Source organism: Lissotriton vulgaris, chromosome 1_1 (assembly GCF_964263255.1).
Source record: "Lissotriton vulgaris chromosome 1_1, aLisVul1.2, whole genome shotgun sequence".
In the NCBI taxonomy this organism is placed as follows: domain Eukaryota; kingdom Metazoa; phylum Chordata; class Amphibia; order Caudata; family Salamandridae; genus Lissotriton; species Lissotriton vulgaris.
In genome coordinates this window covers 1,979,089,439-1,979,116,431 of record NC_141685.1, presented here as the reverse complement: position 1 = coordinate 1,979,116,431, position 26,993 = coordinate 1,979,089,439, and the positions used below count along the sequence as shown (strand labels likewise).

Here is a 26,993-nt window from a genome sequence, read left to right as displayed (position 1 = left end):
CGTGGAGCTCCCTCACGCTCACGGGAGCCCCGTTGACCCGTCGCACTCTCCTCAATTCACCTGGGCCCCATTCTGGGACCCAGGAATTCGATGAGGCACCCGGTTCGCGCAGGACGGCCCACCCACGATCAGGCTTTCAGGATGCCTGGCTTCCTGTTTCACCACCGATGGCGGTGGCCGGCGGTTTTTCTCCGATTTTTCCTGTGGCAAGCGCGGGTGGGCACCAGCTCCATGATTTAAATACACCGCAATATGGGGTGGGCACCCGCCTTGATGATAGGCATAAAGCGGGGTGGGCTGCCGCTCTGAAGACGCTGAAAATACTTGGGGTGGGATCCTACTCGGATCAGCAGCAGGGGGTGGAATCCCTATGCCGGGGATTCCCTCTCCTAGGCGGTGCAGCTCAGCGCTGCAGGAAAACAAATGCTCCTCTCGCCCTGGAGCTTGATGAGGGCACAAAGCAGGGCAAAGAAATCACAGGCAATCTAGCACGCTAGTGGCTCCAAGGCCAGCAGACCCTCAGGTGCCTTGTAGGGCAGCAAGGCCATCCCCAGTGGCGGTTCCTCCTGGTAGGCTGCCAGCCTGCCGGCCACTAGTCCAAGTAAGCACTAGAAAAGCACATCAAAACATGGGGTCACAGCCCCTAGATTAATACCACTTCTCTCCTTAGTCTGCAGTGTAGGGTTTGGGGAACCAGATGCAACTGCGTCAGGGGGGATTTGGAGCACTTTGTTTTCCAAGCTCCTCTTCCCCTTTGTCAGGTGGGGGCTATGTGATCAGACACACCACAGGGGGTGGAGCCAGCATTGTACATGGCAGGCACACTCCTATTCAGGGTCAGGGGATTACTCCTCCCACTACTCCAAATGTAGATGTCCTATTCAGCCTAGTGCTGACTCACCCTGCCCCTCCTGGAGCCACACACACCTCCCAGCCCCTGTCACTCAAAAGCCAGACATGCAATTCACAGCAGGCAGGCAGACACATAGCACACAGAAATGCCAACTTTTAAAAGTGGTGTTTCTCAAATAGTCATTATAAATCGATGCACACCATTGCACAGCATTTAATATTACAATTCTAAATATAACAAACTTGACCACACTGCTCCTCTTATATCAGGAATTACCACTGAAACACTTATCAGGGACTCCCCAATGCATTCCTATGGGAGAACAGCCCCACAGTAGTGAGAAACCAAAAAAGCTGTTTGTCAGCACCAGGACATATCACACACTTAAGGTGGATGTCCTATCTTTTACTCAGAATGCACCCAACCCATAGGGCTAGCTAGGGCCTACCTTAGGGGTGACTGACATGCAGTAAAAGGGGGGTCACAGACATGGCACTCACTTTAGGTACTACATCACAGCAGCAGTGACACTTCGCGCACAGGCCCTGCAATGACAGAGGCCTGAGATAGGTTTTGAAGGCTACTTTGGTGGGTGGCGCAATCAGCACTGCAAGCCCACCAGTAGCATTTAATTTACCAGCCCTGGGTATATGAGATACCACTTTAAAAGGGACTGGCAGGTAAATTAAATAGGCCAAACAGCAGTAGACCAGCCTTACCATATTTAACACAAAGAGCGCACACACTTTACACTGGACAGCAGTGCTAAAGTGTGCAGAGGCCTAAAACCACCAACAGCATGTCAGAGAAAAATAGAATAGGAGAAAGGCAAAAAGTTTAGGGATGACCCTGCAAAAAGAGCCAAGTCCAACAATGTTACATTACTGCAAACTGCTGCTTAAAGTAGGCTAAAGAAAAGAAAAGAAAATCAATAAAGACCCTCTAATTGAAATTTTGAAAACGTTAAGTACATGACAACATTATTTTAATCAACAAACAGGCAGACTGGCCATTTCAAAATCCTTCTTGGATGATTGCAAAGGGAAGCGTAAGATGTTACAGGGACAAAAAATGTGGAAATATACATGAGAACGAAAGTACCCACAATTTGGAAATGAAATGAAGCGATCATAGAATTTCTATTTATCTTTTGTAATTAGACATATCTGTTTAAAACTATTTAATAAAATATAAAGGGCCCGATTACTATGTCCGGCGGAAAGCCTCAGACCAGCTGTTGGAGGCTTTCTGCTTAACATGGTAAGTATAAGGTCCGACCACCGTATTAGGAAGAAGGCGGTCTGAGTTTAAACCTGCAGGGGAATCCGATGTGGTTCCGATGGGCTCAAGGAAAAGCAGCATAATCCCTTAAGGATGATATTTCAGCCATCGAGATAACGATGTTGGTTTCCGACAGCAATTCCATTTTGGCCTTTCCGACATGGAAAGGCTGTCGGAAAGCGACATTGGGGGCCCTCAGCAGGGTCTCTTCTCACCTGGCCCACCAAATACTGCCATGGGGGCACGTATCGTTGCCCCTCAACATCCCTGCAACGTGTGGCAGGCACCGTGAGATGCCTGATACACCGTGCAGGGATGTTTACAAACGTACATTTTTCAATGGGAGCTTGTGTTGAAGGCTTTTTCAGTCCCCCGCACAAGCTCCCAATGGATGAAGGAGATTTCCAACTACATTATGTGTGGCCGCATTCTAATTGGGATTGCGGAACCACCAACCTATAGTCCGGCAGTTCCTTTCCCGCAATGGTGTCGGGTGGATGCAAGTCCGCCCAACATCGTAATCAGGGCCTAAGTTTGCATTGGTTGTGCTCCTTTCAAATAACTGACACTATAAGCAAGAATATGTTTGAGAAAAATGCCAAAATTGGATCTAAACAGAATGAGAAAGTAAGCACTGATTTTAATTGTACCTTCTGTATCGGTTATAGCAACCCCCGGCTGCAATGTTGGATCTTGACCATTTTGGCTCATTTTCCCTCTGTGGTAAAAAAGAAACAGAAACAGTGGTTAGCGTGTTGATAATTTTGACTGCTTAAACTAGACTTACAAGCTTAAGAAGGATCATAGACAAATATACGAGTTGCATAGGAGGATTGTCGCTGGATGCTTCCCTAGTGAAAAGACTGCATTATCTGCAGAGTCATCGTGCTCAGATTTAAAATTATCTGATGTCCAAAACACTTTGACAAAAGCTACCTCCAGTTGATTACTCTAAGCTACATACAACATGGTCAATCGCATTCGTATCTGGTATGTATATTGTATAGGTAAGAACTACTTGCTACCACTGTTGCCCATCAGAAGGATCAACACTTGGTAACTTCACAAAACTGACTGCCCAACAACTGGAACTTACTTAGCTGTGCAAATATATTGATTTAAGGCTGCAAATAACAACTCAAACTGGGTTTTCTACAGTGGCAACGTGAGCTTTTCAAAACACAGCCACCTGTGGCACTACCACCCCAGTTACTTGTAATGATACTTTTTTTGCTAGAGAATGTTGAACTATGCCAGATAATGCTAGTTGTTCTGTTAAAATTGAACTACAGATAGGTGTTTCATAGATTGATTTCTTCTTCCTCGAAAGACACCCTACATTAGATTCTCAAAAAACTTGACTGAAGTCCTTTCAACAAGCTTGACTGAATTACAGCTATCATAAATAGAGACACATCATCCACCCTCCGCCCACCTCATCCGCACCCTCCTCAGGCATCGCACCCACCCACCCCTACCTACCAAATTACCCTCTCCCCCGACACACCCCAACACATCGTTATCTACCACCCCTCAGATCAACCCTCACTTCCCACCCAACCCCTACGCCCCATCCACCAACACACCCAATCACACCCCAGCTGCACCACACAGACCGAATACTAGCACACATAGGCTCTCCTCCACACCGACCCCGAACGCACCCCCCCTTCTATCCTCTGTCCACTCCCAGCTACACCCACTACTGCTATTTACCAACAACAACCATCCATATCACCCATTGTGCCCACACTAATTGCCCCTCCACCCATCCATGCAACATCACCCACTACTCTTCCTGGACCTACCTCGCACACAATGGAAAGTATCAGTATCAATAGGTTTATGTCTGAACTCCTACAAATCAAAGAAGAACTCCACACTGTCAAAAAGATGATTGCTAGACAACCAAAGCACGTCAGATCGACGCACAAGGCTATATCAAACTACCCCTCTATTCACATCTCACACATTCCCAAGCACAATCGCCTCTCATGGAACTCCATACCATCCCCCAACCTCCCTTCCCGCCCTATCCGATGCACTAACCCATTCTCGGAGAAAGATATTTGCTCCCTCTTACTCTCCTATAATCCCCCTCACATCTCCCTCAGCGCCACCACACACACGATTAGGGCTATCACCTCTAATCCACACAGACCCGCCACTCACAGCAATAGAGGAATCAGTGATAATAACCTTAGAAGAATCACATTCACACCCGATCCAACCCCTTCTCTCACGACACCCCTTCTCAAATGCACCCTCTTGAACTGTAGATCGGCCGCTAGACACGCAGTAGATGTAGCCGACCTCATCATCTCTCATGAGCTTGACTTGATTGTGCTAACAGAGACATGGCTTACTGAATTCTCTTCACCCCTTCTGGACATTTTGGTACCACCTATCTACGACATCATCAGACTTGACAGAAGTGAAAAAGTTGGGGGAGGAATAGCTTGCATACACAGGAGCAACCTGATGTAAATAATTAATTTACTCTCTTAATTTCTATGCAGGTAAGTACTTAATCAATAATAACTCAATCGAAATGAAGGAAAACAGAGTCCGTGGTGTAAGAGTTTCTAAGGGTTTTATTCCTCATAAAGGAATCAGGATATCATGTTCTGACCACCACACAGGATGTCAGAAGGGATAGATGAGCGCGCTGTCGTTTATTGACAATACATAGCTTATATACTTGATTTACATCATAATGTTCAATGTAAGAGGCGTAACAGCTGAGAGAAGACAAGATAACAGTATACACGTGGTGCTAGTACATCATCAAGAGGCGTAAACTAGGCGTGAACTAGGGTGTGTGCTAGAAACGTCACTGATAGGTGACGCAAGTGGGTGGCACCAAGGGGTGGTGCTAACAGAATGTTGCAATGTCAGCAGAAATCGGAAGCTTGGATGCGCGCGCAGCTGCATGACGTGTGATAGACGGGGTGCAGGGGACTTGACATTTACACTGACGGAAAGAGACAGAAGTCTGGCATGTCAGATCAACTTGTGCTTCTATCATATCTGATATCTGATGTTTAGGAACTAAGCTATCTGGGCAGAAAGGTCTCTAGAGCAGAAGCTATTCTATACTTGCTGTGAGTGCGTGTATAAGCGCCTGAGTGTCTGTATGAGAAGCGTGGGGGCATGGGGCCTTCCATGGAAGCATGGCAACAGAGGCTATGAATTACTTGCATAAAGACAGGTCGGCCCTTTAGCCCTGTAGCTGAGGAAGGATGTTTACTGAAGCTAGCAGGCTGGAATGTATCTTCGGGGAGGAAAACAGATAACTCGAAGGTTATAGTCAATCTTGGCAGGCAGCAGGCTGAGCTGAGCACGGAGGGCCGCGCTAGAAGTAAGTCAGAGTTCACGGGTATGGGGGCTGCTTGGGCAGAGGCCCTCGCAGTCAGAAGCCAGAGAAGAGGCTCGGTGGCAGAGATTCAGGGCCTACTTTCAGCCAGGCTGAAAAACGTAGGAGTACACTTCAAAAAGACGTTGGCATAGCATACTTAGGAACGGACCATCAAACCCATTCATGGTGGGTCTGAAAGAGGACAAGTTAACGTTGGACGCAAATGTATTTGCGTCTTCATAGCTGGTACAGGAGGGAAGTTACATGCACTTTTAACTCGTACATGGAGTCGGTGGGGTACTCGCTAGGGAACACAACATGACCATAAAATTTATATTACCTCATTCCCTCCTTGTTCCCTACGGACCCTTCATGATATATCGATCCTCATAAATCGATCGGTTTGTTCTTGTAACATTATATGTTCGTCTTTCTTTCTTTGACTGTTTGAAAGGCAACTGGAATGCTCAATGCAGGATGTGGCACACAGTCCACATATCGCTGGCCCACACTGCAGGCACAGGCAACAACTGAATACTATAACAAGGCCAATGCCTAGGAAGGATAAGATCTTCCATCCCCAAGCTGTTAACGTAGTCCAGAACCAACCGGACCAAGTCCAGGTGCCTGGATTCTGATGTATCTGATTTGCAATTTTATGTAAACGGGTGATAGCTTGATAGACAGATGGTGCGTTTTGTGGAATGAAAACACAGCAACTTGACCCGATGACCTTACAGGCTCCACCTCTATCTGCCAAGATGACGTCAATCACAAGACTATTTTGAAGGACAACAGTCCGTATAGCAGACTGCTCCTCTGTTAAGTTACCTAGAGCGGAGGCAGTTTCGTTCACTACTGCTTCGAGTGTTCTCGTTAATCTGCGTATTAATTTACTGTTTTGGACAGGCCCTAGGAAGAAAAAGAATCCTTTATTGAAATCAGTGTACTGTTCCCATGCCGTTTCTGTGTAGTCGACAAGGGGAATATCTCTTTTGGGTCTATTCGGTGCTAGATTCGTATTTCTATGGTAATCAGGGGGAGCTAGAAAAACAGGTGGCAGAAGGAATGCAATGTAACAGGTACCATCCCAATCTGGAGGCAAACGTATGTATGCGGTATGGCCACAAACAAAGTAGGAATGACTGATAGCTTTAAAGGACGATTTACCATGGTCACTGAACTCGACCACAGTAGTGCATTTACTATGACCTACGTGTACTGAACCTTTTTTGCTAACACATAATTCACCTGTGACTGGTAGTACTAACATATGGGGCAGAACTGGAGCAGTTTCAGATTCAACAGTGAGGATCATAAGGCTAATTGTGTAATTACCTAATCCATATACTTCATTTTCTAGATCAGTTCCTATTCGAGTGGGAAGTCCCTCTTTATCAGGATAACAGACGTTGAGCAGGACTAAGTTCAAGTTTCCCCAAACCCAGCCCCCATCGAAAACAGCAATATCAGGATCTAAAGAATTAATTATTTTAAACCATGCTCCACAGGAGCCATTGTGAGTGAATGGGTACGGAAAGAGAGGCAGAGCTCCCTTGTAATTCTGGTAGGGAGGGAGTCGGCCACATATCCAACAGTCTGTAGCATTATTTGTCTGATGGGAATGGTGTAACATACTAATGAATGTATTGTTGCGCAGCGCAAGTCTGTAAGAGAGTTCATGTGCGGGAAGTTCACTAAAAGTGTGTTCAGCAGAAACATTGTAAGCAGATTGTTCACGCCTGAAAATAGGCCAGTACATAGGAAGCAGAATGCTGGCAATAATAATTAGAATACTCAGAATAAACATGATTATTAGTGTCACTATGCAGTGACTACGAAGTGATTTGCAATATGTTCTTCTCTTTTCCTCTCTCTCTCTAACTCGATCTAGGGGATACATGTCAGAAACTATTTAACCGATTCACCTAGGGGAGGACTTAAACAATTAAACTGTCTGACTTGCTAGATCGAAGCTTCATACGGTAAAGTTCTTGAGGAGTCTTTTCTCTTTTAGGCACAGTAACGTCTTGTGCTTCAACACAGTCTTTGGTGGGGGTGGACGAGTCAGAGTCCTGTTTCAGTCCGTTCTTTAGTTCATTGCATAGTTTAATGTGACTCGTGTGGACCCACCCCTTTCTCCCCTCGATTTTCACGGCGGTCCTGGTGGTAAGCAGAACGGTCTTTGGAGACTTCCAGCGGGGCTCCAGCGGACTTTTCCGGTCGAAATTCCGGACGAGTACCAGGTCCCCTGGACGGACCTCATGCGCCTTTACATCGGTGTTGTCAGGGAAGGCTGCGGCAACCTGTGAACGACATGATTGGAGTGCAGACATCAAGGAGGCAAGGTAATCTGTCAACATGTTACAATCAATATCAGTGATCTTTTTCGGAACGGGCGTCCCCCACATATTCGGCGGTCTGCCAAAGACCACTTCGTACGGGGATAGCCCTGATCTCGAGTGGGCGACCATTCTCATGTAGAATAGTGCCACGGGCAGGGCGACTATCCAGTCGACCCCTTTTTCCTGACAGATCTTGGCAAGACGGATTTTTAGTGTCTGATTATGCCTTTCTACAAGGCCAGCTGCTTCGGGATGTCGGACACAGTGGAACCTCCACTGATATCCTAGCAAGAGGGAAACTTGTTTCATCAGCTCGGACGAGAACGGCTGTCCGTTATCTGAATACACGACACGGGGCAAACCGTACCGTGGGAAGAATTCACGAACCAACTGTCTGGCAGTGGTCGGAGCAGTGTAGTCTGGGACTGGGTATGCTTCGGTCCAGCGGGACAGAGCACAAACAATTACAAGGACATACTTAAATCCTCTACAGCTATTCATCTGGATATAATCCATCTGGAGGACTTCAAAAGGGTGATCGGGAGGATGGAATCCACCTTGCTCAACAGGGACGCTTTTACCTGGATTGAACTGACAACAGATCATGCAAGTACGCACTTTCTGTTTTGCTGCTGCTCGTAAGTGTTTGTTGTACCAGAGATTCTGTAAACTGTCTAACATGGCTTTCTCTCCAAGATGGGCAGGACTATGTGCTGTATTTATCATGACTTGAACCATTGAGTCGGGGAGAAACCATATAGATTTTCCCTTCGTCACCCAACCTTGATCTGTCTGAATCCCTCCTAGTTCAGTCCATTTCTTTATCTCCTCTGAAGTAGCATGTGTCTGGATATCAATTACATCTAGGGCGGGATCTCTAACTGCCATACACTGGGTCTGTACTATTGTCTTTGTTACATCAGTAGTCTGGGTGTGAGTCAGTGCTGTATGTTTTGCTGTCTGGTCTGCCAGGTCGTTACCCTGGGAAACGGAATCTGTGACTTTAGTATGTGCCTTACACTTCATGACTGATATGCCCGAGGGCAAATGTATGGCTTCTAATAGTGCTTGAATGAGGGGGCCATGTTGTATCTTGGCCCCATGGGAAGTCAGAAAACCTCGTTCTTGCCAGAGGACTCCGAAGTCGTGTACAACTCCGAAGGCATAGCGGGAATCTGTGTATATGTTAACATTTCTGTTCTTGGCTAGAATACAGGCTCGAGTCAGAGCGATGAGCTCTGCCGCTTGAGCAGACAGTGTGTCAATACGATGTGTTTCTTTAATTTCAGTTTCAGTGGTCACGGCGTACGCGGCCACTAATTCTCCTGTACTTGTTCTCATGCATGAACCATCCACATAAAGTGTCAGGTCTGGATTTGTCAATGGGACATCTGTTAAGTCTCGTCTAGGCTTAGTTACTGCATTAATTATTTCTATACAATCATGCGGAGCTGGATCTGTCATAACTGTAGGTAACAGTGTTGCTGGGTTCAGGATGCTGCAACGTCTGATTTCTATGTGTGGCTGGAATAGTGTTAATTCATAACCTGTCAGTCGTGCTATAGTTAAGTGTTGAGTCTGGGTTCTGTTTAACAAAACCTCTACAGAATGTGGTACTTGAACTGTTAACTGATGACCTAAAACAATTGAATCACTTTGTCTTATTGCTAACGCTGTTGCTGCTACTGACTTTAAGCACGCAGGGAGTGCTTGAGCTACTGAATCCAATGTACTAGAAAAATAAGCACAAGGCTTATGTGAACCTGCTTGGTCTTGAGTGAGGACAGACAACGCTGTGCCATCACGTTCTGTAACAAAAAGTGTAAACGGTTTGCTGTAACATGGTGTCGCTAAAACTGGTGCTTGGCATAAAACTTTCTTTAATTCTTCAAAAGCTTGTGTGTGTTCCTGAGTCCAAGGGAGGACAGTCGAAGTCGCTGCCTCCTGTGTCGTTAACTGGATGAGTGGTTTAGCTAGAAATGCATACTGGGGAATCCATTGTCTGCAGTACGAGGTGAGGCCTATGAAGGCCCGCACTTCCTTTTGTGTCTTGGGTTGCGGCATGTTCACAATTAACTGAATGCGATCGGGAGTGAGCTGTCTCCCCACTTTGGACAGCAAGTGACCCAAGTACACAACTTGCTGAACACAGAATTGTAGCTTTGAAGGAGACACCTTGTGTCCCTTGTCGGCCAGGAAATGTAAAACTGTCAGTGATGCTTTTTCACATTCGGGCTCACTTCGTGCGGTGATCAGCAGATCATCGACGTATTGTAGTAAAGCGGTGTTAACTGGCATTTGAATACAATCTAGTTGTCTTTTCAGTGCTTGACTATAAATGCTGGGGCTTTCTGTGAATCCTTGAGGTGCGCGCGAAAATTTGAAACTGCGTCCATTTAAACAGAATCCGAAGAGATATTGGCTCTCTGGATCAATAGGCACGCTGAAGAAGGCGTTCTTGAGATCAATTACAGTAAAGAACGTTGCTTCTGAATCAATAGCAGTCAAGAGAGATGATATATCGGGGACCACAGGATACTGTGGGATGATGCATTTATTTAATTCTCGAAGATCAATCACCAGCCGATATACTGGCGGTGCATTGGGATCAGTACGTTTAAGAATCGGAATGATGGGTGAGTTACAGATATTGGAGTCGGTCTCGACGACCACTCCTTGGGCAATGAGCTCTTCAATGATTTTCAGTAAAGCCGCTACAGCATCGGGTGGTAACTTGTATTGTCTGATTCTGGGTAATACAACACCTGCCTTGAGGGTAACGCGGTATGGTGTAATGTGCATACATCCTACATCAGTTGGGCCTTTTGCCCACAAGTAATCAGGTACATTTTTCAATCTGACGTCAAACTCACGAAGGACGTAATGACCCTTGAAATCCCGCAGAAAGAGTCTAACCCCCTCCGGGGAGCAGCATATTATAGCTCCTAGAGCCTTCAGTGTTTTAATTCCTAACAGATTTTCCGGACATGATTTTGTTAGTAACAGGTCTGTAACGCGTGATAATGGACCCACAGCCAGGGGAACTGGTTCTGATACTTCATTTACAATAGGTTGTCCTGAAAAACCAAGGGAAACATTTTGTGAGCCTGAGAGGGGTGCCCCTGGAACTTCGTCATGACTTATTGTAGTGCGACTTGCCCCTGTGTCAATTAAAAACTTTCTATCTTTCCCCAATACTTGACTGTGTACATAAGGACCTTCTTGATCTACAGGAATCTCGATAAGAGGCAAGCCACCTTCCCTCTCTAGGCTGTTTCATGTATATCGGGAATATTCGGGGTAAGCAGACTGGGCATACTGGTACATCTGTTGTGAGACTTGCTGAGTTGCAGCAATGGGCTGTGGCTGTGGTACTGCTACGGTCTGTGCTGTCTGTGCAGATGCATGCATGGGCTGTGTATTCTGCGTAGACTGATGCTGGTTATGGTCTTGTCTAGGCGGATGCGGTCTCTCTTTAGTTTTACCTGTCGCTATGTTATGTTTCAGAACTGCACATTCGTGTACGTAGTGACCTGGCTGCTTGCAATAATTGCATGTCCCTTTAACAGGAGCTGCAGCGTGACTTGTCTGGGTCGTACCTTTCCTGTGACTGTCGGATGGGACCGTCTGGGCTACTAACATTTTCATTTTCGTGTCTTTCATGCGCTTCTGTTCCTGATCTTGTTCTTCCCTAATTCTATTCTGGTGATATTGTAACATTTGTAACATCTGGGATGGCGTATTTGCTTGCCATGTACTCTCGACTTTATACACTCTATTTTTAACTAACGGTAGGGAATTCTCGACTAACTTTGATACAAAAAGATGTGGGTACGACTCGCTACTTGGCTGGAGGCCACTATTGATAATAAAACATTTCTCGAATCTTGAATAAAAGTCGCTAGTATCTTCATCATGTTTCTGTTTACAGGACGAGATTGCATCCCAATCCTCCTTTCTAGTTGTCAATAATCTGGGCAGGACCTGTACTATCAAACCTGGTAATGCTTTAGTTTTGTCCCCAAGGCCTAACCCTGGAACCCGTTTTTTCTCTTCGTCTTCTATTTCTGCCCAGGCAATCTTTGTGTCTCCCACCTCCCATTCCTTTTCCTTTAATTTCTCGAATATACCCGTAGGCAATAATACTTTCAACATTTTCATGATATCATCATATGTGTAGTCCCCCATTAATAACATGTCTTTAAGCTCTCTATGGAAACCTGCAGGGTCTTTATCATGGCATGGTACTAATTTCTTCATTTCTAACAGTTCTAATTTAGTCAGAGGCGTGTGCACATACACGCGTTTCAAAACCTTGTCCTCACCCATAACAGGGTGTACTTCTCGTAAGGGGTTCTGACTTTCAATACCACCCCCGCACTGCATATGGTACATTTTCCTTTCTGGAGGTGGGGCGGGGACATATTCAGGACTTACAAAGGTATCATATCTGCGTCGTTGTTCTAGAATTATTTGAACTAATTTAGTGCTTAGGCCTCTCCATCTATCCATCAGTAGTGCTTCTAGTGTCTCATGTAAGGGACCTGGATCGGAATAATGTTTTCTGTACTTAATGAGAAGGTGCTGAATCATATATACCCCTGCTAATTTCTGTTCGTCGGGGGAGAGGTTCAGAAATGTCTGTGCTACGGTGTCATCATTATATATGTCTGCATTTTCGGCCCATGACACCGCTGATCGGGCTAATTCTTGTTCATCCATAGAATTGAGTACATGGTACCCAACTCGATCTCGAAGCCGTTTATCAGTTTCCTGGAACTGATGTTCAGCAGAATTCGGATTCGTTAAGGCAGAGAAGAAAACTCTCTTGCTTTCTGGACGGATACCCTTCCTAAGATAAGTTCCCTTACCTACATATGCTATAGTGCTTGTAGTCGGTTCTAGTTCTTCAGATTCTTCTTCCTCCTCGGAGGGAGCCTTTTCTTTCTCTTTCTCGTGTACTGCTATCACTGCTTTCTTAATCTTTTTATACATGGCCTCTATGCAATTTTGTCTGTCATGTTTTCCATCAGCTATATTTTGACCCCACTTGTTCAATGCATCTAATTCACTCTGATCTGTTCCGGGCCTGTCTCGTTCTCTTATTAGACAATTTATGAAAAATCGTAGTATCAGTGCTTGCATGTTAACTTTCTGTTTCTCCAGGGCATCCTTAATACTGTCGGGGTCCTTTCCCGTTTGAACGAACTCATATATTCTATCTAGGCGCTCCTTCATTCCTGCATAACATAACAAACTATCAGTAGCAGATCTTAACCGTAAAGACGCTAATATCATTAAGTCGTCCTGTCCAGGTTCTGGATCATATCTACAAACTGACATATTTTCTTTTAGTGCATCAAGACGGGATGAATTAGAAGAACGGGGGGATCTGTGCGTAAGAGGACTCTGCATACCTCTGAGATTTAATCTGTGAGTCGGTGGCGGGGTCTGGAGACCCGCGGTCGCACCTCCTGAAGCGGAAACTTGGGCATTATCTCTGTGTGTAGTCAGTATCTGAATTTGTCTTTTAGTAGGATCTGATTGAAGTGGTTTCGGCAAATCAGTTTTAGGTGAGGGAAGTGGCGGAGCTGGCGGAACGGAACTAGTCTTTTTCGGTGTCGGCTGAGCGTGATCTTGGGGGGCAGTACCACCCCCGGCCCTGTCAGTAGGCAGGGCACGAACAGGCAGATTGGTGTAAGCTGGCGCTACATCTTCGAGATATGAATTTAGGAATATGTCTTTAGTAGTCTTATGCATTACTTTAGTTGGAACTAATGGTGACGGCAAATTTTTCGGTATTTCTGAAATGGCGTCAGGGGTACCATCGGCCAAAAGATACATGTTGTTCACTTTGCCATTTTGGATACGATCTATTTGTTCTACTTTTACTCGAATTCCCTCAGTAACTAATTCGTTTTCTTGGGCCTTTTCTGATTCTTTAAGCCGGTCTTCTCTACGGAGTGCTCTATCAGCACGCTTACGTGATTCCTTACGCCAAAATTCTATGGCGTCTTTCTGAGATTGTCTAGCTTTCTTTTTCCGTAATATTTCTTCCACCTTTATGATGCACTCGGCATCCCATGTTCCGTTAACTGGCCATCGGTATCTTTCCTCTAGGTGCTTGGTATAATCTGTCCATAACTCTAGATACAAGATGGCGTCTATGCCATGCTTATTATACATGAAATTACCTGGAGTGTCCCTAGGGGGGATTGGAATCTCTTCCTCTAACATCCCTTTCCTAGTTCCTATCTGCTTTAATTTGTTAAAAAACGGCATTGTGCCTACTTGATACTGAAATGCTTGATCCTTAATACTTAATTTCGCCTGTAACTATTTAAACAAAAACACAATAATGCACAAAAACAATCACATTCATACCACGACATTAATCACATGAAACATTTAAAGACATAGCTAACTTCCCCCCTACTCTGAATGTACCGCTCAACGATACAGATACACTGCTGTAACAGTGCAGAAATTCGGAATACTTTATATACTGCTAAACAGTACAGATACACTGCCTAAAAACAGTGCAGACCGGACTTGCGTACCCAAACCCGTCTAGATACGACCCAGCAATGGTACTCACCGGGAAGCACGGAAAACAGAAGGCCTCGGAAAACTCGACTGGACTCGACTCGGAACTTCGGAAAACTTCGGAAAACTTCGGAAAACTTCGGAAAACTGGTGGGCCTCTTCACACCTCGGACCTTGCTTCCTTCGGCTGGGCTCTGGTCGGGATCCTCCGCACTCCTCACCGCCTCGTCTGGGCACTGATCGCAGTCTTCGTCACCTCCGTGTGTCAGAGGGGGATGCAGGAAATCCTGCCAGTACACGTGTGGTCCGTCTAACTGATGGCAGGGGACACGGATTGCAACGCACCTTCCGGCGCGTGAGGTGGGGGAGGGGTCCCTATTCGGGCGCCAAAATGATGTAAATAATTAATTTACTCTCTTAATTTCTATGCAGGTAAGTACTTAATCAATAATAACTCAATCGAAATGAAGGAAAACAGAGTCCGTGGTGTAAGAGTTTCTAAGGGTTTTATTCCTCATAAAGGAATCAGGATATCATGTTCTGACCACCACACAGGATGTCAGAAGGGATAGATGAGCGCGCTGTCGTTTATTGACAATACATAGCTTATATACTTGATTTACATCATAATGTTCAATGTAAGAGGCGTAACAGCTGAGAGAAGACAAGATAACAGTATACACGTGGTGCTAGTACATCATCAAGAGGCGTAAACTAGGCGTGAACTAGGGTGTGTGCTAGAAACGTCACTGATAGGTGACGCAAGTGGGTGGCACCAAGGGGTGGTGCTAACAGAATGTTGCAATGTCAGCAGAAATCGGAAGCTTGGATGCGCGCGCAGCTGCATGACGTGTGATAGACGGGGTGCAGGGGACTTGACATTTACACTGACGGAAAGAGACAGAAGTCTGGCATGTCAGATCAACTTGTGCTTCTATCATATCTGATATCTGATGTTTAGGAACTAAGCTATCTGGGCAGAAAGGTCTCTAGAGCAGAAGCTATTCTATACTTGCTGTGAGTGCGTGTATAAGCGCCTGAGTGTCTGTATGAGAAGCGTGGGGGCATGGGGCCTTCCATGGAAGCATGGCAACAGAGGCTATGAATTACTTGCATAAAGACAGGTCGGCCCTTTAGCCCTGTAGCTGAGGAAGGATGTTTACTGAAGCTAGCAGGCTGGAATGTATCTTCGGGGAGGAAAACAGATAACTCGAAGGTTATAGTCAATCTTGGCAGGCAGCAGGCTGAGCTGAGCACGGAGGGCCGCGCTAGAAGTAAGTCAGAGTTCACGGGTATGGGGGCTGCTTGGGCAGAGGCCCTCGCAGTCAGAAGCCAGAGAAGAGGCTCGGTGGCAGAGATTCAGGGCCTACTTTCAGCCAGGCTGAAAAACGTAGGAGTACACTTCAAAAAGACGTTGGCATAGCATACTTAGGAACGGACCATCAAACCCATTCATGGTGGGTCTGAAAGAGGACAAGTTAACGTTGGACGCAAATGTATTTGCGTCTTCATAGCTGGTACAGGAGGGAAGTTACATGCACTTTTAACTCGTACATGGAGTCGGTGGGGTACTCGCTAGGGAACACAACATGACCATAAAATTTATATTACCTCAAACCTATCAGTAATTAGAGGAATATCCCCCACTTTCTCCTCTTGTGAATACATGTGCATCGACATCACCAGTAATGGGACGCCAGTTTGCTCTCTTAACACCATGTATCATCTGCCGCGTGATAACCTGACTTTCATCGAACACTTCATGGAAATGATCACAACAAACATCGGACGTCAAAACACCCAAATATTTTTAGGTGACTTCAATCTCCTCTGAAATGATAATGATGATCCAATGGTCAACAGTCTAAAAAAAAACTTCATCGGCACGCTTGACCTCGCCCAAATCTGCAACAGTCCCACTCACAAAAAAGGTGCAATCCTGGACTTAATAATTTCCAAAAACAATTCCATCCAGCTTGACTCAATCCTCCCCTGTGATTGGTCAGACCACCACATCATTACTTTCTTCATCAGAGAAACAGTGAAACTTACTGCAGCAAATCTGCTAAACCAATAATTTGGAAAAGAGACTTGAAAAAACTCAAGCCCAACACCTTGCCCATTCACTCACATAAACTACTCGTGCCTCCGGAGGACCTCTACTCCGTAAATGACCTCACCAATCATTATCTGAACACAATGACTACGGTTATCAATGAAGCCGCTCCTCTACAACTAAAGAGAGTGCCCCCTAAAAACTCTAAACCCTGGTTCAATGACCAGCTGAACGATGACAGACGCTCTCTTAGAACCTCAGAACGTCTCTGGAGATCAGTCCCTTCCGCCAAACACCTGAAAACTCTAAGAAGGAAGAGAAAAGACTATTACAGAAAGATGAAACGCACTAAAGCCGAATTTGTCTCTCACCAACTAGATCAGGCAAGAAATAGACCCAAAAAACTGTTTGATTTAATCAAATCACAATCTAGAGACAAACCTAAACAACTACAAGATACCTCAGGCACCCAACCCACTTGTGAAGAATTCTCTGCTTTCTTTAACACCAAAACAGAAAACATCAAGAGGGATCTCCTCAATGACCTCACAGTCCTACAGTCTTACCCTCCTATAGCAATACCTCCCTCTTATCTATCTCCAACTCCGCCACAACAAACAACCTCAACACTTCAACTAAAAAATGATGCAGCATGGTCTTCCTTCGACTCATACACTGAAGAAGCTGTAGGCAAGATTCTGAGCACCCGCAAGCCAGCCAATCATACCACCGATCCTCTCCCAGCTACCGCAGTTAAAGATCTAACCCCTCTGATCCTGCCGCTCTGGACCAAGATCATCAACAGCTCTCTACATCAAGGGTGCATCCCTGACGTCCTCAAAATAGGGCAAGTCACACCCATCCTAAAAAAAAACACAGCTGACCCGATGGATCTTAACAACTATCGGCCTATTTCGAACAGCCCTACCCTAGCCAAACTCTTGGAAAAATGAGTCCTCCAACAATTGACAAAACATATTGACCTCTTCAACCTCCTTGACAATCACCAATCTGGCTTTAGAGCAGGGCATAGCACCAAAGTAGCCATGACTCACATTATCGATGATGAGCTACAAATACTCTACCAAAATGGATCATGCCTACTCATCTTGCTAGATCTCTCCTCTGCCGTCGATACGGTCAAACATGAGAACCTGACTAAACTACTGAACCTCAGAATGGGTCTATCAGGGTCAGTACTCAATTGGTTTACCTCCTTTCTTCAAAACCGGAACCAAAAATTCAAGGTCAATAACTCCTTCTCCAAACCAGTTCCAGTAACTCTTGGAGTCCCACAAGGGTCCGCTCTATCTCCCACACTGTTCAATCTATTCATGGAACCTCTTACTGTCTTGTTGCAAGCATCCAACGTCCAATTTCACATGTACGCAGATGATACACAACTCTATCTGAAGATTCATACTCCTGAAGATGTCATACTACTCAATCAAACACTGTTGAACACCCAAACATGGCTAACTGAGAACCACCTCAAACTTAACGCACTCAAAACTGAATTCCTACTTATAGCTCCACCCTCAAAATCCCCCTCCTCCAGGACTGGTTCAAACACATCACGGCATTCAACGTGCAACCAACAATCATTGACTCAGCTAAATCTCTGGGTATAACCCTTGATGGCAACCTCAAACTGCATAAACACATTCCCAACGCAACAAAAGGGGAAAATTTCCAGATTAATATTCTAAGGAAACTCAAACCCTTTCTACCAAAAAACGACTTCAAAATGGCAGTTCAAGCTCTAGTTATCCCCAGGATCGAATACGGAAGAGTGTCTCTTTGCGGTCTCCCCAAAGCTACAACAGCACCTCTAAGAGCCACCATCAACGCTGCAGCCAGGCTCATCACGGGCTCAAAAAAAGGTCCCACATCTCCCCCGACCTAAAAGCATTGAACTGGCTACTATGGGAAGCCAGAATTCACCTAAAAATAGCATGCTTGACACACAAAGCCATTCACTATAAAGCACCCAGCTATCTCTCTCAGAAACTATCTCGGGAGGCAAGAGATCCACTAGAAGTGCTGAAAGCCTATTACTGAAACCACACAGATTTATGAAGGCGAAAACTTACAAACGCTCCTTCTCAGGGATGGCTCCTAGAATTTGGAATGCACTACCCCCTGAAACCAGACTTACCACATCTACTGCACTGTTCAAAAAGGAAGTAAAGGTGATTCTCATGGAAAAATTCACATGAGCCTCTCTGACATTCACGACCTACATAGATGCAAACAGACAATCTACATGGCACGTTGGCTCTCTCGGCCCGCACCTTTCTCTGTATCAAAGACAAGATTTAGCTCAACTTAGGATTCAGCTTTTGATCTTACCTCCCTGGTCTGTTTTATTTATGCACACTATATCCACACATATCTGTATTTCTTTACTGTGTACTGCTGTATTATGTTTTATATTGCCTACTGCTTGATATGTACTGTTATTGTGTACTGTTTTTGTATAAATTTCATTGCTTGTAAAGCGCGCTGATATCCGCAAGGATCCGGTACGCACTCTATAAAACTTTCAAATAAATAAATAATAAATAAATAAATACATTTTTAGTGGAGCAAAACACTGTAATTGGTTGCTGGTGGGTTCACTGAACGCCCCGTCATCATGTTCCTGCAAAGGAAGTATAATTATCACTGTGTGAAATAATGCAAAGTACACTTTTTGTAAGAGGATGTAGTGGGGGAGAAAAAGTACGTCTGGATGCACATACCTAAATGAGAATAGGAAATATGAAACTGAAGCTTGTAATTGAGATTCAATGGCATTTTCTGTTTTTTTTATGTTAATAGTAACTTGTTTATAAATCATAGAGGTCCCACGTTGTACTGTGGACAAATCATTTAATTCTACGCACACAATATTGTTCCTCTTACCCTACAAAGAGGCCCTCAAACCAGATGCATTCCAATTTAAAGTATGCTCACACAAATTTCTAGCAAAGTGCTACTTTCAACCGGAAAGAAATGTTTATCTTTAAATACTAGTAGTTTAAATATTTTAGACATTTCTATAAAAATGTATAATTCTGCCCTCCTCTTCGTCATGTGGTTATCATTATCAGGTGCCCAGCAATGGAGCACCCTCAGACTTTACAATTTTATTCTCTCTACTGTGTGTGGTTATGTCATCACGTTTGCACTCTATTGCATGTACCAACACAGAGAGTGATATTTGAATATACAAAATTGATACTATCACAGTGGAATATGTTCCATAGGAATAACTTTGTGACTTTTTGTTTTTAAAAGTGATGGGAGCAAAATAGTGACTGTATATCATATCTTTACCTTACCTTGAAAAAGTTGCATGTACAACCCTACAGAGGCGACCAAACATGAGTTGGCTTGGGAACAGTTCACTAACTAAAGCTTGAAGAAGGAATGAAAGGCCAAAGAAATAACTTGGATCCATTGTTTTGTTCTAATTACATGTGAATAACACCTGAAATTGTTGTTGCTTATACATCACGTGTGCTGGGAAATTCATAGTATGTTCTCTTGTTGCTTAGGCCACAATTTTTAGAGATATTTACAACAAGGGGTGGTGAGGGACAGAGTCTCTGAATTAAACAGAATACTCTCACCCAGTCAAGAGATCAGGGCTAGATCCAACACCGTTTTTTAGCTCACTGCACCATCCCAGTTTCAGAACCTGGCTGTATGCAAATTAGTCTGTTCCTGTCCCAGTGCATGATGGGAACAGGGCAAACCAAACTACAAAAGCCAATTCTTACACTGGGAAGGAAACAAGCTACCGGGGACCGGTTTCTGGCATTTCAGCCTCTTCGGCCCGGCTTGCTTGAATCCTGATGGTGCAATGAGCAAGGGACTCACATCTGAGCATACCCTTCCACGCTTAGGGTGGACAAAAATATTTACAACAAGGGGTGGTGAGGGACAGAGTCTCTGAATTAAACAGAATACTCTCACCCAGTCAAGAGATCAGGGCTAGATCCAACACCGTTTTTTAGCTCACTGCACCATCCCAGTTTCAGAACCTGGCTGTAGGCAAATTAGTCTGTTCCTGTCCCAGTGCATGATGGGAACAGGGCAAACCAAACTACAAAAGCCAATTCTTACACTGGGAAGGAAACAAGCTACCGGGGACCGGTTTCTGGCATTTCAGCCTCTTCGGCCCGGCTTGCTTGAATCCTGATGGTGCAATGAGCAAGGGACTCACATCTGAGCATACCCTTCCACGCTTAGGGTGGACAAAAATATTTACAACAAGGGGTGGTGAGGGACAGAGTCTCTGAATTAAACAGAATACTCTCACCCAGTCAAGAGATCAGGGCTAGATCCAACACCGTTTTTTAGCTCACTGCACCATACCAGTTTCAGAACCTGGCTGTATGCAAATTAGTCTGTTCCTGTCCCAGTGCATGATGGGAACAGGGCAAACCAAACTACAAAAGCCAATTCTTACACTGGGAAGGAAACAAGCTACCGGGGACCGGTTTCTGGCATTTCAGCCTCTTCGGCCCGGCTTGCTTGAATCCTGATGGTGCAATGAGCAAGGGACTCACATCTGAGCATACCCTTCCACGCTTAGGGTGGACAAAAATATTTACAACAAGGGGTGGTGAGGGACAGAGTCTCTGAATTAAACAGAATACTCTCACCCAGTCAAGAGATCAGGGCTAGATCCAACACCGTTTTTTAGCTCACTGCACCATCCCAGTTTCAGAACCTGGCTGTATGCAAATTAGTCTGTTCCTGTCCCAGTGCATGATGGGAACAGGGCAAACCAAACTACAAAAGCCAATTCTTACACTGGGAAGGAAACAAGCTACCGGGGACCGGTTTCTGGCATTTCAGCCTCTTCGGCCCGGCTTGCTTGAATCCTGATGGTGCAATGAGCAAGGGACTCACATCTGAGCATACCCTTCCACGCTTAGGGTGGACAAAAATATTTACAACAAGGGGTGGTGAGGGACAGAGTCTCTGAATTAAACAGAATACTCTCACCCAGTCAAGAGATCAGGGCTAGATCCAACACCGTTTTTTAGCTCACTGCACCATCCCAGTTTCAGAACCTGGCTGTATGCAAATTAGTCTGTTCCTGTCCCAGTGCATGATGGGAACAGGGCAAACCAAACTACAAAAGCCAATTCTTACACTGGGAAGGAAACAAGCTACCGGGGACCGGTTTCTGGCATTTCAGCCTCTTCGGCCCGGCTTGCTTGAATCCTGATGGTGCAATGAGCAAGGGACTCACATCTGAGCATACCCTTCCACGCTTAGGGTGGACAAAAATATTTACAACAAGGGGTGGTGAGGGACAGAGTCTCTGAATTAAACAGAATACTCTCACCCAGTCAAGAGATCAGGGCTAGATCCAACACCGTTTTTTAGCTCACTGCACCATCCCAGTTTCAGAACCTGGCTGTATGCAAATTAGTCTGTTCCTGTCCCAGTGCATGATGGGAACAGGGCAAACCAAACTACAAAAGCCAATTCTTACACTGGGAAGGAAACAAGCTACCGGGGACCGGTTTCTGGCATTTCAGCCTCTTCGGCCCGGCTTGCTTGAATCCTGATGGTGCAATGAGCAAGGGACTCACATCTGAGCATACCCTTCCACGCTTAGGGTGGACAAAAATATTTACAACAAGGGGTGGTGAGGGACAGAGTCTCTGAATTAAACAGAATACTCTCACCCAGTCAAGAGATCAGGGCTAGATCCAACACCGTTTTTTAGCTCACTGCACCATCCCAGTTTCAGAACCTGGCTGTATGCAAATTAGTCTGTTCCTGTCCCAGTGCATGATGGGAACAGGGCAAACCAAACTACAAAAGCCAATTCTTACACTGGGAAGGAAACAAGCTACCGGGGACCGGTTTCTGGCATTTCAGCCTCTTCGGCCCGGCTTGCTTGAATCCTGATGGTGCAATGAGCAAGGGACTCACATCTGAGCATACCCTTCCACGCTTAGGGTGGACAAAAATATTTACAACAAGGGGTGGTGAGGGACAGAGTCTCTGAATTAAACAGAATACTCTCACCCAGTCAAGAGATCAGGGCTAGATCCAACACCGTTTTTTAGCTCACTGCACCATCCCAGTTTCAGAACCTGGCTGTATGCAAATTAGTCTGTTCCTGTCCCAGTGCATGATGGGAACAGGGCAAACCAAACTACAAAAGCCAATTCTTACACTGGGAAGGAAACAAGCTACCGGGGACCGGTTTCTGGCATTTCAGCCTCTTCGGCCCGGCTTGCTTGAATCCTGATGGTGCAATGAGCAAGGGACTCACATCTGAGCATACCCTTCCACGCTTAGGGTGGACAAAAATATTTACAACAAGGGGTGGTGAGGGACAGAGTCTCTGAATTAAACAGAATACTCTCACCCAGTCAAGAGATCAGGGCTAGATCCAACACCGTTTTTTAGCTCACTGCACCATCCCAGTTTCAGAACCTGGCTGTATGCAAATTAGTCTGTTCCTGTCCCAGTGCATGATGGGAACAGGGCAAACCAAACTACAAAAGCCAATTCTTACACTGGGAAGGAAACAAGCTACCGGGGACCGGTTTCTGGCATTTCAGCCTCTTCGGCCCGGCTTGCTTGAATCCTGATGGTGCAATGAGCAAGGGACTCACATCTGAGCATACCCTTCCACGCTTAGGGTGGACAAAAATATTTACAACAAGGGGTGGTGAGGGACAGAGTCTCTGAATTAAACAGAATACTCTCACCCAGTCAAGAGATCAGGGCTAGATCCAACACCGTTTTTTAGCTCACTGCACCATCCCAGTTTCAGAACCTGGCTGTATGCAAATTAGTCTGTTCCTGTCCCAGTGCATGATGGGAACAGGGCAAACCAAACTACAAAAGCCAATTCTTACACTGGGAAGGAAACAAGCTACCGGGGACCGGTTTCTGGCATTTCAGCCTCTTCGGCCCGGCTTGCTTGAATCCTGATGGTGCAATGAGCAAGGGACTCACATCTGAGCATACCCTTCCACGCTTAGGGTGGACAAAAATATTTACAACAAGGGGTGGTGAGGGACAGAGTCTCTGAATTAAACAGAATACTCTCACCCAGTCAAGAGATCAGGGCTAGATCCAACACCGTTTTTTAGCTCACTGCACCATCCCAGTTTCAGAACCACCCCCTTTTGTAAATCGATTTTGGCCACTATAGGTGTGGCAGGGTATACTCAGACATGAGTCCCTTTCTCACTGCTCCATCAGGATTCAAGCAAGCCGGGCCGAAGAGGCTGAAATGCCAGAAACCGGTCCCCGGTAGCTTGTCTCCTTTCTGGTAAAGAATTGGCTTGGTAGTTTAGTCTGCCCTGTTCCCATGATGCACTGGGCCAGGGACAGACTGATTTGCATATAGCCAGGTTCTGAGCTGGGATGGGGCAGTGAGATAAATAACGGTGATGGATCAAGCCCTGATCTTTGGACTGGGTAAGAGTGGTCTGCTCAATTCAGACACTCTGTTCATCACCACCCCCTTTTGTAAAACAATTTTTAGAGAGGCAGGTGGTTCTCTCAACCTTCCAGCACTGTAACTACAGTTGATACAAATTATATTTCTCAGTGGAATAACCCTTTTGGCGACTGTAACCTATTAATTATACCACCATCTAGATATAAACAATGGAATCATTCCTTCTCTGCATTGATCAATCATCTTCCTTAAACTCCACTTTAACGAGGCCAGTCACTACCATTGAGGATTAAAAGGATCTGCACACCATGCCCGCTCCTACACTCGCCCCCATTTGTGACATTTTTGCTCTGATAGCCTGTAAACAATTCCCAACATAAAAAACAGTATGTGCTACAGGCCACTCACAAACAAGTGTGATCCAGTGGCGTAATAGGGAATTATGCCCACCCAGGCTCGCAACCCCATTGGGCTCACGGGGCTTCAGCCCCAGCCCCCGTCGTGTGTGTCAGCCCGGGGTTGACAGCTTTTCAGGCAGGCGACGATCGAATGGAAGCCGCACCCGAGTACTTAACAGATCTTCAAAAGACCATTAAGACCAATTACTTGTAAATTAGGCTTTTGTTATGTTTTCACCCCTTCTTACAGCCACTCTGTCTATGGTTGTTTGCATTAGCCCCCTCCAAAAAATGTTCAGCCCCCTCCCGAAATTTGGCTCTAGTTGCCCGCCTGACCCCCCCCCCTCCCGGAATCTGGAGAGGGGCCCCAGAAACTTGCATACCTCACAGTTATTTATTGGCCCTGGGTGGAATGGGGGGTTCTCTGAAATCTTTAGGGGCCCTGAATGGTTGAGGCCCCCTCTGTGCTGCATGGGCATATATTATTCCCCTGCTGTGACCTGGAAGTCTTGTGTAACATTTTTCTTTCCTTCCCTGGATCTATTTTGAGGGCATACTCCAAAGTAACATTTGCTAACGATCTACGCCAATGGTGGAATTCAATGTTAACGGCAGATTAGCAGCTAGAAATGTGGTTCAACTATTCTTAAACACTGCAGCTGAGCTGCAGGTATACTATATTGAATAGTTCAGGCATGGATATAACTATAGGTAATTATATAGTGGTCATTTCATTAATTTCTATGTGCTGTGATAAGGCCTGATTGGAAGGTCTCAGCCACATTAGAGTTCAGAATATCAGATTTTGAGAGTAAATACAAAATTGGGGAAACCCAGAAAAAAGATAGGTTTATTCTACACATTTTACACTCGGAGTGACCTTAAAATCTTATGTGAAAAATGCGTTGGTAAATTGGAAACATGCCTGTCGTACACATAATTCACAATCAAACGTCCCAACTTTGCCCCTTACCCACATCAACATAAGCCCACTTCAACAGTCCAGAACAACATCTACCTCACTATAAACGCAATCAAAGCCTGAGGTATGCAAGACAGGACACAACAGTCAATATGTAATATTTTCACTGCAAAACAACGTTATAATAACAACATAGATCAAGGGGACTAAGGCTACATGGCAGACTTTGGCACCGAGCTTGCAGGAGGTGTAGATGTGAAGTAGTGGGTTGAGCCTTTATGCAGACAGACCAGAGCAAGAGCCTTGTGAAATGAGGACAGCCACTTTGGCTGCCTGCCAGCCTTATCACACTGACTGGCCGGCATATACTAAGGGGCAGATTTATGTTGGACTTGCGCCATGTTTGCGTCACGCAACGCCGGCGTAAACGTGGCGCATCCTTGCGACCCATTTACAACGTGACGCATCTAGGCAGATGCGTCACGTTGTAAAGCCCTGCGCCACATGTGGGCGTTCCGGCGCAGGGTGGGCGTTCCGGGGCAGGTGCGCCTCGCAAAAGTGGCTGAGTGAAATCTACAAGATTTCACTCAGTCACTTTTAGGCCAATGCTGCGTCAAAACCCTGCGCCTGGTTGAAGCAGGCGTAAGGCTTGACGCAGCATTAAACAGATAGGGCACCGCGAGCCTTGCTGGAGCTGAGTCGCGCTTGCGACGCAACTCCAGCAATGCGCCACCTTTATGGCACAGATGCGTCACGCATCTGTGCTGTTTTTGCCCCATGGTGCGCCGCATTCTAAATGCGGCGCACCTTGGGTGGCGGAGCTGCGGCGCACAATAACTGGTGCATCCCTGGGGATGCGCCAGTTATTGTAAATCTGCCCCTAAGAGCTTTGTGCAAAGAGTTCAACCCATGATAACAGTCTAAACAGGCGCGCAACGCCTATAGGGCTCAAAGGGCTTCAGACCCTCCCCCGTCCCCCCTCCCCGGCCGGTCACTCCCTGTCGTGTGTGTCAGTCCGGGCTGAGACAGCTACCAGGGCACACACACACAGACAGTTTTTAAGCCGCTGTAGACTAGCTGGTCGGTCGCCCGTTGTATTGCAGCCCTGCCCGAGTACCTCACACAGGTCTTTAAAAGACCATTTACTCGTTAACAAGGCTGTTTTTCACCCCTTCTTAGAGCCCCTGCATTCCCACCCTGTCTATTGTTGGAAGAATTAGCCCCCCCCCCGGAATTTTTATTAGCCCCCTCGACCCCCCCCTGAAATTTGGCTCTAGTTCCGCCTCTGAGTCTAATCCCCCTAAATGCGGTTTTGGGGAGATAGAGCTGTAGAGGGAGCCTTTATGCAGCCAAAGCCTGTATTGAGCCTGTATCCTTACCTACATCTCAATGTGAATATATTACTACATCAATCATGTTGCAAGAGAAAGCAAAGTAGACCACGGTAATGTGAGCATCGAATATACACAGAGCAGCCAGCACATTGCGTTTAAACAGTACTGCTTACATTCTTGGGATGGGTAACTGGTTGCCCTCTCCAGTTGTGCTGCTTCCTTCACTGTCTATGCCATATCCGCTACCAAAGCTATTGGCAGACGACGCGGTGGCGACAGATGAGTCAGTGGCCCTGTGGGCATTTGGTTTTGAAGCTGCAAAAGGATATACAACAATAATGTTATTAATACGTGTGCGTTTGATATCCATAAAACATAAAACAGACGGCACTTGCACTATTACTAAGCGGTGATCCGACTACATAAACAGACACGACACATCATAACTACATGTTTTATTGCATTAAT

The 26,993-nt window shown here is 45.7% G+C and overlaps 1 protein-coding gene across 2 annotated transcripts in view; it reads right to left on the bottom strand.

The window, feature by feature from the left end:
- Positions 1-26,993, bottom strand: part of PCLO (piccolo presynaptic cytomatrix protein) — a 1,259,786-nt gene that overhangs the window by 121,982 nt on the left and 1,110,811 nt on the right. For both annotated transcript variants that reach the window (XM_086919783.1, XM_086919788.1), the window contains exons 23-24: positions 26,699-26,840; positions 2,785-2,852 (exon numbers count right to left, since the gene is read on the bottom strand). In XM_086919783.1, coding sequence (XP_086775909.1) covers positions 2,785-2,852; positions 26,699-26,840 — 210 coding nt within the window. The remainder of the gene's footprint in view (positions 1-2,784; positions 2,853-26,698; positions 26,841-26,993) is intronic.